This window comes from Cricetulus griseus, chromosome 7 (genome assembly GCF_003668045.3).
Source record: "Cricetulus griseus strain 17A/GY chromosome 7, alternate assembly CriGri-PICRH-1.0, whole genome shotgun sequence".
Lineage (NCBI taxonomy): Eukaryota > Metazoa > Chordata > Mammalia > Rodentia > Cricetidae > Cricetulus > Cricetulus griseus.
Genome location: NC_048600.1, coordinates 64,533,396 through 64,549,126, shown reverse-complemented (window position 1 = coordinate 64,549,126; position 15,731 = coordinate 64,533,396). Strand labels below are relative to the sequence as shown.

The window sequence follows — 15,731 nt, the reverse complement described above, 5'->3', positions numbered from 1 at the left end:
ATGAGGGAACAGACAATAGATCAAGGTCTCGTAGAAAGGGAAAGAGCTGGCAGGCAAAGACCCAGGTACAGATAGCATCAGAGCACAGCTGAGCTGAATCCTCCATGCTAGGAGGTGCCAAGGAGGGTGCAGAGGCAGACATGCTGGAAGTCTGGTGATAGACAGCTCAGGGAAATCCAACAATTATTCTCTATGAAGTTGATGGCAAAGCTCACTTGGCTGAGTGAGAACAATTGGGTAAAGGCAGTGTTTAAGGAGACACTGCTGGGATGGACAGGGAGGGCCAACTAGGACAGGAGAAAGGCTCTGCTTAGCGCTTGGCATTCAGTCAGGGGTGGAATTCTGTCTGTCCAGTCTGTTCAAAGACCAGGTGGAAGACAGTGAAGGGCAAAAGTGCTGAGCCATATGAGATGGAGAAATCCAGGGAAGGCTCAGGGTCAAAGAACATACAGATAAAAAAAAAGGAGGGGCGTTCCAGGTGGAAAGACACCGAACAGGAACAGCAGGGTACTAGAGAATCACTGGCTTGAAATAAGAAGCTTGGAGAAGATTTGGGGTTAGAAGAACTTCCTGGGTCAACCTCTTCTAGGTCAGTGACTCTCATCTGGAGACATTCTGGGTTGTCAAAACAGTGTGGCATAGGTACTTTTGGGAAGTAGTAGACAGAGGCTAAGGACAATACTAAATGTTCTGTGATGTACAGGACAGTTTCCCTCACTTTCTCCTTCAAATAAAGACTCATCTAATTGAAATGTTGGCAGTGCCAAGGCTGAGAAACCATGTATAGGTCAAAGGTTGTCACAAAAGGTTGCTCAATGGGAAAAAGTTAATTTTTACTGCACCTGAGGATGGTAGCGTTGTTAAGGTGAGGGGACAACATGCTCTGAGAAGGCTGAACACTGTAATTTAGAGAAAGGATCAACTTGCTGAGACTGAAGAGAGCAGCTGACTTTGAAGCAACATGGAGAACGGACACAGCCAGCACAGCACATCTTGCATAAAGTAAGGATAAGACAGTGAGGGAGACAGTGCTGCAACTGGAGTGCAAAGAAATTATTCCCTGAAGTGTCACAACATTTGTACTCTTCAAAAGCAGCTCACAAACACAAAGGCCGTTTTGTTTCAGCTGCAGAAAGCTAAGGTCCCACAAGGCCGTGGACCTCAGTGGAGAGAGAGTGTGACCCTGTGGTATCAGAATCACTGAGAGGCTTACTAAAATAAGGATGTATAAAGACTACTTAGAGTCTTTATAAAATCACTCATTGATCTGACAGTCGGGTTGAGAAAGCTCTGAGTTACACTGGAGCTAGAGAGAGAGAGAGAGAGAGAGAGAGAGAGAGAGAGAGAGAGAGAGAGAGAGAGAGAGAGAGAGAGAGAACGGGCGCACTCAGAATGAACCCGGAAAAGTCAAGGCTTTAGGGATGGCAAGAATGAGAGCAAGCAGCCCAAAGTCCTCTATATTAGGATCAAACTCCCTTGAGGAAGACACTTTCATTTTAATAATAACAGTGAATAACTTTTTCCCCCCTTTCTGCTTGAGGTACCAGCTGGGTCTAGGGGTTCCTGGATAGGGATAGGAAGACAAGAAATTTAACTCTCAGCTTCTTCTTGGACAAAGCAGGCACTTACTGGCTCTGCTTTCTAATGCACCCCATCAATCCTTCTCTTGACCTGCTTCGTAAATGTACTTTCTTCAGCCTCACTCACACATTTAGAGTTTAAATAACTGGAAGAAGAAAAATGGTCAGTACCTAATTTTCTACAGGGCTGCTTACATTGTGTTTGGTAAGATCTTCCTTTATGTAACCTAGAACTGGAATGCTTACTCCAGAATCTTGGATTTCTATTTCTGTATACAGCATTTTTCTGGAAATCCAAGATTAAAAAACAAAACAAAAACAAAAAAGTAATGTATTTTGTGTATATTTCCTAGGCACAAAATGTTACTTCCTGAGTAAGTAAAATAGTACTGGTAGCCTCATGAAGATACAACTATCTACAAATATTTTATTCCGTCACAAGTTTACAAGGCATGGTCTTGTGAGCATCTTTTCAAGAGATGGCAGAAGAAAGTAGAAATCTTTGGTTTTAGGTTTCTTAGTAGGTAATTTTGCATTTTATACATAGAACAGGATATCTTGGTGTTTCATGTTCCCTAGCTTGGCATAGAGCCATAGTATAGTAACAAACATGTTCATAAAGAAAATTTGCATAGCCCAGCCTGGTGGTGTAGGCCTGTATAATCTCAGCTACTTGGGAAGTTGAAACTTAAGTTTGGCAAGTTCAAGGTCAGTCTGGGCTACAGAGTGAGTTCACAGTAAGAATAGGCAACTAAATGAGATCCTGTCTCAAAATAAAAAGAATGTTGGGGATATACCTCAGAAGAGAGGCAAGGATAGAGAGGAGGAAGAGAGACAGGGAGGGAGGGAAAGAGAGAGGGCACTAGCTAGAGATCTTATATAAAGAATTATTGAAGTCAGACCCCTTTACTGGCTCTGCCATATTTGAACTGTGTAAACCTGGAATCTACAGCTGGCTTCACTATCCTTCACTGACAAGAGTGCTATGGTTTGAGTGTAGTCTGAGTGTCCCTCCCAGAGTACACTGTGGTGAAAACTTTGGTCATTGGCAGAACCGGAGAATGGGACCTAGTGGAGGTCCTAAGGCTACTGGTGGTTCTCGTGAGGTTATTACAAAAGCAGCAAGTATAGCTGGCATGTTCTCTTGCTTCTACATGGACTCCCACTATGTATGATGTTATCACGATTACCAGAGGCTAACCTAACAGGGCCCACTGGATGTTACACAGAGAACTTCCAAGACTCTGCAAAATAACCCTCTTCTTCAATAGCTGTGTCAGATACTTTGCCACCGAATGAAAAACTAGCCAGTATAATAAGAGAAATGGCCCTTTGGGTTATTGGCAGGATCAGAGAAGACAGAAATGTACCCTCTGCAGAGTAGTATACTGTCTCAGAGCAGCTACAAAGCAAACAGCAGTGCCCCATTCTGCATAACTCAGGTTCTTAGCATAGTGGAATCTAGAGCCAGGTAGGCAAGGTGGAGGAGTCATGTGAGGGCTTTGTAATGAACACTAATTTAAGATGGAAAGAAATAAAAAGTGTTTTATTTTGTCTTATTTGTCTGTACTAGGGATAAAACCCACAACCCGGGACATGTTAAGACAGGTGCTCTATCTAGCCCAGGAGGATCACTAAATACAAATTTTTAGGTTATGATGTGCCTAGATGTTGTCTTGTGTTTGTTGTTTCTTTTTTCTTTCTTTTTTTTTAAACAGGGTTTCTCTGTATATCCCTGGCTGTCCTGGAACTCCCTTTGTAGATCAAGCTGGCCTTGAACTAAGAGATCCACCTGCCTCTCTCTGCCTCCCAAGTGCTAAGAGTAAAGGCTTGGGCCACCATGCCCAGTTTGTCATGTGTTTCTTTTTTTTTTCTTTTTTCTTTTTTTGGTTTTTCAAGACAGGGTTTCTCTGTGTAGCTTTAGAACATATCCTGGCACTCACTCCGGAGACCAGGCTGGCCTCGAACTCACAGAGATCCGCCTGCCTCTGCCTCCCGAGTGCTGTGATTAAAGGCGTGCGCCACCAACGCCAGGCTGTCTTGTGTTTGTTTGTTTGTTTCTTTTTTTTTTTTTAAGATTTATTTATTTATTTACCATGTATACAGTGCGTGCCAGAAGAGGGCACCAGATCACATTACAGATGGTTGTGAGCCACCATGTGGTTGCTGGGAATTGAACTCAGAACCTCAGGAAGAACCGCTGGTGCTCTTAACCCCTGAGCCATCTCTCCAGCCCCTTGTGTTTCTTATAGACATATGCAAACAATTATTGGGAGGGACACTAGTCAGAGTTGCCCATGATCTCCCATTATCAGCATTCAGGCCTTGGAGAGCTATGGTCAGGTGGCTCTGAGGAGCAAGTAGATACCTACTCTTGAAGGGAGACCTATAAACATCAATACCATTCCTTTCAAACAAAGAAATCTGACATACTTGCAAGGGAGAATCCGAACAACATCATTCTGCTTATAGCTCTCTATGCAGACTGCACAGTGATCGAAGTCTGGGTCTGTTTCCTGAAACAAAAAGCATAGGAGCTGAGTGTGTGCACACAAGAGCTACAACTCAGCTCGGAACAATGCTATGGTAAGCAGATGGCTACAATGGGAAAGGAACTAAAATAGTAACTTTTCATTTGCTTAAGTAGGTTGACCCAAATTATGTATGAACCAGTCACACAATCCATACTAATTCTATTTATGATATGTCTTAGAATAAGCCAGAGCTCTATTTTTCCACAATTCACAGCAGATCACCTTGGATTATTATGTGTCTACCCTAATTCCTCTATTACTGTAACCTAGGCTCAACAGGTTTCACTATTACAATCTAAAATATTAAGATCCTCATCAAGAGGCTCATGCAGCCAATCAATTCCTAAAACACAGCTACATATGATGGGGAGTACCCAGTAGACTCCTATGCTATAGTCCTAACTCAAGTATGAAAACTGCACTCTGATCAGACTTGGAGAGTTACCAGTTTAACTCAATACTGAGTATTTATCAAGAATCAGGAAAGACCAATCACTTGTTTGGTCACCAGGTTAATTGACTTCCTTCATCCTCTAGGCTGAGAAGGGTTCCCCTAGAGTTGTCTTAAAATGAAGTATGCCAATAGCCTAAGCCATTGCCACATGGTTGGCAGGTCCAAGGGATACAAAAAGTGTGCTAGCTTTCATAATTATAGGAAAGATTATTTAGTACTGGGGAGGGGTAGAAGAGGATAGGGAGGTTGTACCAAATCCAGGGATTTTTTAATTAATAGTAGTTGGACAAGCTAAGAAAGCATTTGTACCAGGAACTGGTCTAGGGTTAAGTGCAACTGTCCTGATGCAGTCTGTTTTCTGCAAGTGCCCTTTCCTTAGTGTGCAGTGATACTCAGTGAGAATGTGTCTACCTCTGCAGCTGTGCTGAAGGCAACCAGTTCCAGTATTCCCAGGCACAGGAGTAAAAATGGTGAAAGAAAGAATGTGGCAAAACACAGAAAATAGACAAGTCACATACAAAATCTTCCTTTCAGAGTTCTCTGAAAGGGTGTTGGGTGCCAGATTGTCTTGTCTTTTTTTTTTTGCCTTTTGAGATTTCTTTTTATTTTTTAATAATAATTCAAACTTGCTAAGTCTGAATATACTGAGTATAGAAATTAACACTAAGATGCCATTTGGCACTTGAGCGCTGACTGAGGAATTGTGAAAACGGTTTCAGCTCTGCTATTTGTTGCTGTCTTTTTGACTTGGTCCCCTTTAGGCCCAACACTGACAAACTGTTCTTTTTACAAGTGTCAGCCTGTTGTAAAGCCCTTGTTAACTGAAATTCCCTAGAAATGAAGGTTTTTAGGCAGGTCTTAACTAAGAAGAAACAAAACCCAAAACAGATGCAGCAGTCCTAAGAAATAGAAGATAATGTACTTCTCTTGGCTATTCTATGTGCAAACTGTCTCAGAACTTCTGGAATATGTGTGCTTGGCTGTAATAGCAGAAAACTACAGAGAAACAGTCAGTGTTAACTGTGAGTAGTCACTGACGCTGCTAATAGCAAGAGTACCTGAAGTTCAGGAAAGCTGAAAGACTAGCTGAAGGCTTTCCAGACAGACAAAGCATGGGCGAGATTTCAAAGACCAAAGTAATTTCATTACTATACCTTATCACCCTTTTTCACTGTTCTAGTTGTCAATTTACTGATGGCCTTCTTGGCTGCATCTCCAAGACGACGCTAAGAAAACAGAAAAATAAAAAGACATTAAGTGGAAGATCTATAAATAATGGTCCTCATTTTAGTACCTGATGCTGAAGTGAACATATGATCTTTATTTTAAATAATTAGTGATATAATGTCTCTATTATCCTAGACCACTTCTGTCATATTAGATAAGTGGATTCTGGAAAAGCAATACAAATTAAAAAAGCTGGCAGCTATACCATAGATTCTTCTTCATACGTGATCCAGTCACTTCTGTTTCTGTGCACTGTGTGATGCCACGCTATCAGTGTTGTTACATCCTCTAGCACTGACAGCCACTCTTGCCCCGAAAGCCTTTCCAGTGTGCTCTACCAATGAACTGTCTTAGCAAAAGAAACCACAAAAGCCCCCACTAAGTTCTTACTGCAGCACGGAGAATAGACATACTGACATGTCTACTTCTGGTTCAGCTCACACTATTCTCTGTGATCTTAGAAAAGGGTGTTTGCTTGTCTAGTTTTAACTCAGGTAATTTCTAAAATTGTACTTCTCCAACATCACCAGTCACAAATAGCAATGCTGGACACCAACAAAACAAAGATGACATGAGAGTGAGTCTGTAGCCTTAAGGATCCATCTGAACTTAGGAAATGACCAAGGAATGCATTTCATGTGTTGATGAGTGACAGGTTAGGAATAGGGAAGAATGCCAGTGAAGGCTTTGAGGAAGTGATGCCAGAGCTAAGACTTGGGAAACTAAGCAAGGAGGACCTAATAAGGAGCCAGGGACAGGATGGGATTCTGGACAAAAGAATCAGAATGTTGCATGAGTATGAGTTCACACTGGATAACAGACACAAACTGAGATTGTCTCAGGCAGCCACTCTAAATACAATTAGATTTTTAACTGAGCAGAGGCAGATAAAAAAGCTGAAGCAGTGGGGAGGGTAAAAAAACAAGGGAGACCTCACACTGTGTTGTAAGGATTTCAAAAGAAAAGAAAAACAGGAGAGTATTAGGGGAAAATTAAAAATCAAAATAAAATAATTTACTGAACATCTTTGTATCTATCACCCAGCTTTAACTATCAATATCTTGCTTGTAATTTCATCTAACAATCCCCCTGTATTTTAAGGATATCAACTTGTCACTTCATCCAGTCTTCATTTTCCATCTCTGACAGGGGCTTTTGTTTGATGGTACTGTTTTACTTAATAAATGCTCTTAATCACTGAGGTCCCAGAATGTCATTTGGTAGCTGGCTTGTATGAACCAGGATATAAAGTCTAAATATGCTATGTTTTTCAAGTCTCTTTAATCTGAATCCCATCTATAATACTTGAAAACAAACAAACAAACAAACAAACAACAAAAAAACCCCAGCCTTAAAGAGATACAATGGGCTTAAACTGCATACATTTAAAAGGTATATGTGATACTCATTTAAAAACATGTAGAAACCCCGTGGCTAGAGCTCACAGTTTACTTTCATGCACTGCTTTAGAGACATTATTCAAATTTTGATGGACTGTTATGTTCAAATGGTTTACATTTTCTCTTTTGATTTCCTAAGACCATAGGTTAATATTCACATATTTGGGGGCTCTTGAGATTTTTTTTGCTATTGATTTATTTAATTTCAAGTGGTTGGTGGACATATTATATTTTGTGTAAACTTGACTCAGTTGTTCTATGGCCTAGAATGCACGTCAGTACAATGTATATTTTGCTTTTGTTGGATGAAGTTCTCTACCAGTGTTCACCAGGCTACATCAGCTGGCCATTTAAGTCTTTTCTACACTAGCTGCTCCTAGGCTGTCCATCTTTTAGTGACTGAGAAGGCAGGCCAGTTCTCACCTCTGTTCATAAAGCTTTGTTACTAGGCATTTAAGACTGTAATGTCTTCTTGTTTAGTGACTGCTTTATTAAGAATAACTTAAATAGGCTCCAAAGCTACACAAAGAAAACCTTTCTTGAAAAAAAACCAAAAAAAAAGAATAACTTAAATCCCCAGAGACAGCTGTACTCTGAAATTTACTCTTGCATTAATGTAACCACTTAAAAGTTTATTTTAATTTGTGTTACTAAGGTATGCATGTTCCAGTTTTTTAACCTATTTATATTTGAACACTTATTTATACAAGTACCATGCTCCTGAAATACCTCCTTAATCCCATGCATTTATATGTTATATGTATACTATATATATGTATACATAAGTACGTACATACATACATATACACACACACACACACACACATATTTGGTTTTTCAAGACAGGGTTTCTCTCTGTAATAGCCCTAGCTGTCCTAGAACTTGCTCTGTAGACCAGGCTGGCCTCGAATTCACAGTGATCTATCTGCTATCTGTCTGCCTCTGTCTTCTGAGTGCTGGGATTAAAGGTGTGTACCACTACTGCCTGGCTGAGCAGTTTTGGAGGTAGTACATAGATGGGTCTTTTTTTAAAATCCATTATCTTTTTTTCTTTATATTTTTGGAAAGTCAGATTTTATTTTATTTTTTCTCCATTTTTAATTTAAATTAGAAACAAGATTGTTTTACATATCAATCCCAGTTCCCTCTCCCTTCCCTGCCCCCTAAATCCATTATCTTAATCTCTACATTTACACCAAGTATTTCAGATCCCAGGGTTATTAGATCTTTTATCTGTAAATCGCTTCACCTGGAGCTTGTTTCCTACTCCATGTGTCCTAGTCAGTCCCTCTGTTGGGTACAATTAGAACTCTTACAATTTTTACATGAATTAATTTGCATATGTATATGTGAACTTCTGTGAAGGTATGACAACAATGCCCAAGAGTCGGATCTATCTTCTGATTATGTGGGTTCTGGGACTGAACTCAGGTCATCAGACTTGGATAGCAAGTTCCTTTATGAGCTGAGCCATTTTGATAAACTCAGTTATGTAACTCTCTATTATATTATTTTAGTGGCTGCTTTAGGGTTAATGCATATATCTTTAACCACAGTTACACCACTGTATAAGAATATATATATAGTTCTCTGTCTCCCTGCAACCTATTTTGAGACAAGGTCTCACTCTATATTCTAGGCTGGCTGGCCTAAAACTTACAAGTAGACCAACCTGGCCTAAATTTCATGCAATCATTTGGTTTCAGCCTCCTGGTTCCTGAGATCCTGGGAGTGATCCACCATGCTGCCAGTACACCGTTATTTCTTCCTCTTGTGTTTTGTGCTATTTTACCACTCCTTATGCTTATACAAATTTTATAAATCCAATAATACACTACAACCATATTTCAGTTTTTTTTCTTTTTTGAGGCAGGTTTCTCTGTGTGTAGCCTTGGCTGTCCTGTGGACCAGGCTTGCCTTGAACTCACAGAGATCCACCTGCCTCTAACTCCCAAGTGCTAGGATTAAAGTTGTGTACCACCACTGCCCATTTCAGAATTTTTAAGAATTAAAACTTTTGGTAAACATGTATGTAGCATGAAATTTACCATTTTAACCAGTTTTAAGTATGTGACTCAGTGAATTAAGTGTATTTGTGGCAGTGTATCCAAACTCACTCATACAGCTCTTGGCAATTAATATTATTATTTTGATATTCTAGGTAGCTTATAGAAGAGGAATCACAGTTTTTTTTATCATTTTTTATTTGAATTAGAAACAAGATTGAATTACATGACAATCCCAGTTTCCTTCTCCCTCCCGTCCTCCCCTACCACCCTCCCCCCAACTAAAACCCTACCTATCACATACCCTTTCTTCTAATCTACACCTGACTCAACTATCTGCTCCCTCATGACCTCTGCATCCTTCCTCTTCTTCCCTTCTCATTCTCGTAGCTCCCTCCCTGCTCTTTCCATGCTCTCAATTTGCTCAGGGGATCATGACCCTTTCCCCTTCTCCAGGGGACAATGTTTGTCTCTTTAAGGCCCTCCTTGTTTACTAGTTTCTCTGGCAGTGTGGATTGTAGGCTGGTAATTCTTTACTCTATGTCTAAAATCCACATATGAGTGAGTACATACCATGTTTGTCTTTTTGTGATTGTGTTACCTCGTTCAGAATGGTTTCTTTCGGTTCCACTCATTTTCTCGAAAATTTCAAGATTTCGCTGTTTTTTTCTGCTGAGTAGTACTCCATTGTGTAAATGTATCACATTTTCTCTATCCATTCTATGGTTGAGGGGCTTCTAGGCTGCTTTCAGTTTCTGGCTATTACAAATAGTGCTGCTATGAACATCGTTGAACAGATGTCCTTGTTGTAAGAATGTGCTCCTTTTGGGTATATGCCTAGGAGTGGAATTGCTGGATCTTGTGGTAGACTGATTCCCATTTTCTTGAGGAGTCACCATACTAATTTCCAAAGTGGCTGTACAAGTTGGCACAGCAGTGGAGAAGGGAATCACACAGTTTTGAGCAGTATATTTTTCAAGGTTCACTGCTGTGGTGTAGCATGCCTCAGAATTCCCTTCCTTTCTGAAGCTGAATGACATTCTACTATATGTATATATCAATTTTCTTGGCAAAGACTATTGCTACGTACCCCATAATGGTATCACATTTGACCATCTCTGTCTAAGCTTAGCAGGTGCTGGATTTATAGGCATGTGCCATCATGCCTGGTTCATATCACATTTTATTCAACTATTCATGTGCAGATAAACTCTTGAGCTGCCTCTACTTTTTGGCTAATATGAACTATGCTGCTATAAATATACTAAGTTCCTATTAATGTCTATCACTTTTAGATATTATCATATGCATTTCCATATCAGACACATTAATTTATTTACTTATCTATTGGCAATGCTCCACAATTACATTATTTGTATCCACACCAGTAGTTGTTATTTTCTGTTTTTATAAAACACACACACACACACACACACACACACACCATCCTGATAGGCTTTCATTAATATCTCCCTAATTAATTAGATGGCTGAGTGTTTTAAAAATCTGCCTATTGGCCATTGTATGTTCTCTTTGGAGAAGCTTGTAGTCATGTCTTTTGGCTATTTTTTTCAAACAATTTTTTTTTGTTATCGAAATGTAGGAGTTCTTTATATATAGTATGTGTTTTAATCCTTTATAAAATCTATGAGTTACAATTTCATTACATTTTGTGAATGCTTTTCTTTTTCTTCCTTCCTTCCCTCCTTTCTTCCTTTCTTTCCTTCCTTCCTTCCTTCCTTCCTTCCTTCCTTCCTTCCTTTCTTTTTTTGAGGGAGGGTTTCTGTGTGGCTTTGGAGGCTGTCCTGGAACTATCTCTTGTAGACCAGACTGGTCTCGAACTCACAGAGATCTGCCTGCCTCTGCCTCCTGAGTGCTGGGATCAAAGGCGTGCGCCACCACCGTTTGGCTCATGGATGCCTTTCTAGCCCATTGGTTATATCCTTGCTTTTTTTTTTTATTTAAAAAGCTGCAGATTCATTTCACTTTCTGACTCTGTGCTTATGCCTTCAACACTTTCACAACAATTTTCTGCTCCTCAATAAGCAAAGCCTGCTTGATCCTGTCACGGACACACTTGGCACACATGGAGCCACTGTAGGCCCTGCTGACATGTTTCTTTAAAAATATGGAATGCTTCATGAATTTGTATGTCACCCTTGCACAGGGGCCATGCTAATCTTCTCTGTATTGTTCCAATTTTAGTATATGTGCTGCCGAAGCGAGCACTATCCTTGCTTTTGATACCTTCTAGGATTATCAATTTTACTTTTGTCACCCATGTTTTTGGTTATATCCAAGAAATCAACACCAAATCCTGCTCTCTTGGTGTTAAAACTTTATGACTGTTATGTTCAGGACTTTGGTTCATTTTGAGTTAATTTTCATACACAGTTAAGGGCATAACTTCATCCTTTTGTTTGTGGTCCTCAGATTTCTCCAGCATCACTGCTGAGGACCAAACACTCTTGGCACTCATGCTGGAAGTCATTTGACCAATTTCCATGAGTTCATATTCTCTATATATTATGCCAGCACCACATTAATATACTCTTTGTATTTTATATCAGCATCACATTGACTTAGTTTGGCAGTAAGTTTCAAATCAGAAAGCAGATGGCGGTGGCACACACCTTTATTACCAATACTGGGTCAGGGGGACATAGAAAAAGGCAGATATCTGTGAGTTCGAGGCCAGCCAGGTCTACAGAGTGAGTTCTAGGAAAGCCAGAGTTACACAGAGAAACCATGTCTTGAAAAACCAAACCAACCAAACAAACAAACAAATCAGAAAGTGTAAGAACCTCAATCCTTTTCTTTTTTCAAGACAGGGTTTCTCTGTGTAGCTCTGGCTGTCCTGGAACTTACTCTGTAGACTAGACTGACCTCAAACTCAGAGATCTGCCTGCCTCTGCCTCCTGAGAGCTGAGATTAAGGGCATGTACCACCTAGCTTAAAATCCTGATTTTTAATTTCATTGATTGTGTTTTTATCCTAATACTGCTAACAGAGTACTGACTGCAGCTTAGACTTTAAAACAGATCCTAAATTATACTTCAAAAGAAATGTACTACTAAAAGAAGTTCCTTTGGAGATGGAGAGATGGCTTAGCAGTTGAGAGTACTTGTTGTTCTTCAGAAGATCCATTTAGTACCCAGTACTAACACAGAAGTTCAGAGTCATCAGTAACCCTGGTTTCAGGGTATCTAATGTCCTTGTCTTCTTTGGACTTCTGAGGGCACCACACACACATACAGACACATATACAAACACTGCCATACATAAAGTAAAAAAAATAATTCTTTAAAGAAGTTCTTTGAAGTGAAACAGTATCTCCTTGACAGGACAGGACTAAACGTCATGAATTCACAGGAGCTCTGGTTGTTGGTACAAGATCAAGCCAGTCAACATTCTAGCATGTATTGTGGAATAATTTTTTTTGTATATTGTGAAGATGTGTCACTCTGATTTGGTTTAATAAAAAGCTGAATGGCCAATAGCTAGGCAGGATTTCTAGGAACAGTGGATGCTGAGAAGAAAGGTGGAGATGCCAGGAGATGCTGAGACAACAGGATGGGCAATACAGAGATGAGGCAATAAAGCCACAAGGCAGAAAGTAAGTTAATAGAAATGGGTTAAGTTGTAAGAGCTAGTTAGAAACAAGCATAAGCTATCAGCTGAGTTTTCATAATTAATAAATATCAATGTCATTGTTGGGGAGCTGATGGTCCCAAAGAAAATCTGCCTACATATGGTGCTCAACATGGGGCCATGTATATCCACATAAGGCCTGAGAAAGCTAAAAAAAAAAAAAAGTTCAAAACACAAGAGTCAAAGTTGGGTTTCTGGCATGGCTTCCTGTTTACTGAGGTCTCTCTGGTAGGCTCAACATACAGAGACTGATTGTGGGCTGGAGCCAGCTGCCAAGTTAAGCCACACCGGGCAGCCGACACAGCAGTTTAAGATTTGTCTCACTTGATCTGAGAATGCTGCAAGTGTTTAATAAAGACAGATCCAGATAGGAAAAAACATCTAAGCATGTTACAGTGTGTTTAAAAATATGCACAGGCTTAAGAAAGAAAAAAATAGAAAAAAGTAAATTGTTTATAAATAATAAAAAAAGAATAAGTCCCATAGAGATGGGAAATACACAGGGAGTCTGGATCCTGTAAGGTGTTGTAGACTTTAAATTTTTGATTGCTGATGAGCAAACAATAGCTGCTGAGAGACACTGGGTTATAAAAACTACTAAATTAAACCAATCAATCTCTCTCTCTATTTTTTTGAGACAGGGTTTCTTTGGAGCCTGTCCTGAACTAGCGCTTACAGACCAGGCTGGCCTCAAGTCCCAAGTGCTGGGACTAAAGTCGTGTGCTGCCACTGCCCAGTCCATCTATATATTTTTAAAATGTCTTAATTTCAAAATGGAAGTAAAAAAATATGTTATGTTGAGAAAGAGGTTATGTTTTTGTGTCCACGGGAAAACAAAAGGCTGTAAATTCATTCAGGGTTTATAGACATCAGATTTGATCAGGGGAGGACCCCTGAGAAATCCTGGCTACAGACATGAAGGAATAGACCTAGAAAAACTACAAGACAGATGGCATATATTTTACTTGCTCAAACATAAAACAATAACAAAAAAAGTCTTTGGCTGGATTGTGTACAACACGGTCTATATTTGTGTTAATGCAGATATGTATGTTACCTTTGAAAGTTTGTGTGTTTTCAGAACAAGGGGACCAGACACCAATGAAAACAAGTGGCTCAGGTGATCCAGTCTCTCAGAGTGCTTGTTGCAATTTCCTCAATGTTCTGCATCCAGAACAGCTTCAAGGTTGCTGGCTGATATGGTCTAGACTCACAGACTATTCTAGCCAGGAGCTGACCATTATCCTAATTTTCTCAGGGTCCCCCAAAGATGCCAGTGCCCCCAGACAACAGGAAGCAATCTAGAGAACATAACACCCACATTACCAAGAGATGGGGTGGGTGTTTTTTGGTCATTTTTGGTAAGTGGGTTATGGATGTTTGTTCTTGTTGAGGAGGGTTGGTTACAAATTGTTATTGGTCATGGTCAGAAACAAAACTGAACAAAGGATATTAGATTCAAGGATCTCTTTCTGAAGAGAAAAAAGGGGGAGTATAGTATAGAAATGATGGGATAAAAGGGTGTATTGTTAGTCTACTTTTGAACAACCACTTATCAAAATATTTTACATTGGTATGGACTTTTGTATATTGATGCAAATTTAAGGTTATTTTTATTATACTGTATATATGGTTCTATTCTTGTTTAAGGTAAAAATATAAAGTTTTAGTTTTTGGAAGCTATTTAGGATAATAAATACAGGTTATCAATCAATCATACTTAAAGTCATGTTAGGTTACGTTTTCAAGGTCATACAAAGATATATTTTAGGTGGATAGGTGACCTTCAAACACTTCAAAGACCTACAGAATATGGCATTTAAAATGTTTTAATAACATAGTCTTTTCATCAGAGTGAGACATATCTGCTCCTAGCAACACAAATTTACTTCAAAAAAGAAGGATGGATACTGAAGAAACTCCATATGGAGTTTGCTTTCTTTGTGGAAAAAGCTAGCCACTGGGCAAGAAACTGCCCTTGCCTCACCTGCTGACAGTATGCTGTCTAAACTGGACAAGCAGGACACAAAAGAAAGCGACTGGCTTTCTTTGCCAAGACAAAGGTAGGACAGTCCTTCAAAAAGTTCCTGTTTCATAAAAAAAAATCTGTCAGATATTCTAGGCCTGTAGGTCAAAGATGTATACTCCAATGTTACAGAGGAAATGTGGGTGACTGTTCAGGCACCTAACTGTTTCTGTCATTTCTATAGTTTTGGAAGTTGTTTGCTCTGTACTTCCTGTTTACTCAAGTAATATCTTATCCTTCTTAGGTCTTTGATGGAGATCTAAGACTAGATAGTTACAGTTTTCCAGTTTTCCTTGTTACCCAATTCAGAAAAAAAAAGCATACATAAGAGATGTAAAGTTTATAAGGTTGAGAGACATAAAAGCTTACGTTGTTTATCTAAAAAATGTTTGAGGTCTAAAAAGATAGTTTTAAAATAATACAAGTCATAATAAAATGTTTTAGATATAAAACTTTAAATTCATTAAGATAAGACTAAAAGAGTATTTTCTCCAAATATGCCAAATATAAATGGACTGGACATTATGAATGTAATTCTTATTTATTTATTTATTTATTTATTTATTTATTTATTTATTTATTATGTATTCAGTATTCTACCAGCATGTATGCCTGCATGCCTGAAGAGGGCACCAAATCTCATTACAGATGGTTGTGAGTAACTATGTGGTTGCTGGGAATTAAACTCAGGACCTCTGGAAGAGCAGTCAGTGCTCTTAACCTCTGAGCCATCTCTCCAGCCCATGAATGTAATTCTTACTTAATAATTATTCTTATTGAATATAGTTTCATTTGCTAAAGTTAGTATCTTTCATTTTAATTTAGACAATACCTGATAACTGTTCTTACTGTA

General features: G+C 39.2%; 1 protein-coding gene and 1 non-coding gene across 2 annotated transcripts in view; both read right to left on the bottom strand.

Moving 5' to 3' along the window:
* Positions 1–15,731, bottom strand: part of Rnf130 (ring finger protein 130) — a 127,818-nt gene that overhangs the window by 16,464 nt on the left and 95,623 nt on the right. Inside the window, exons 7-8 of the mRNA XM_035448109.1 lie at positions 5,723–5,794; positions 4,014–4,096 (exon numbers count right to left, since the gene is read on the bottom strand). Of these exons, the coding sequence (XP_035304000.1) occupies positions 4,014–4,096; positions 5,723–5,794 (155 nt within the window). The remainder of the gene's footprint in view (positions 1–4,013; positions 4,097–5,722; positions 5,795–15,731) is intronic.
* Positions 11,324–11,430, bottom strand: LOC113836859. The gene has a single exon (XR_003487377.1). It is a non-coding gene; the product is annotated as a U6 spliceosomal RNA (small nuclear RNA).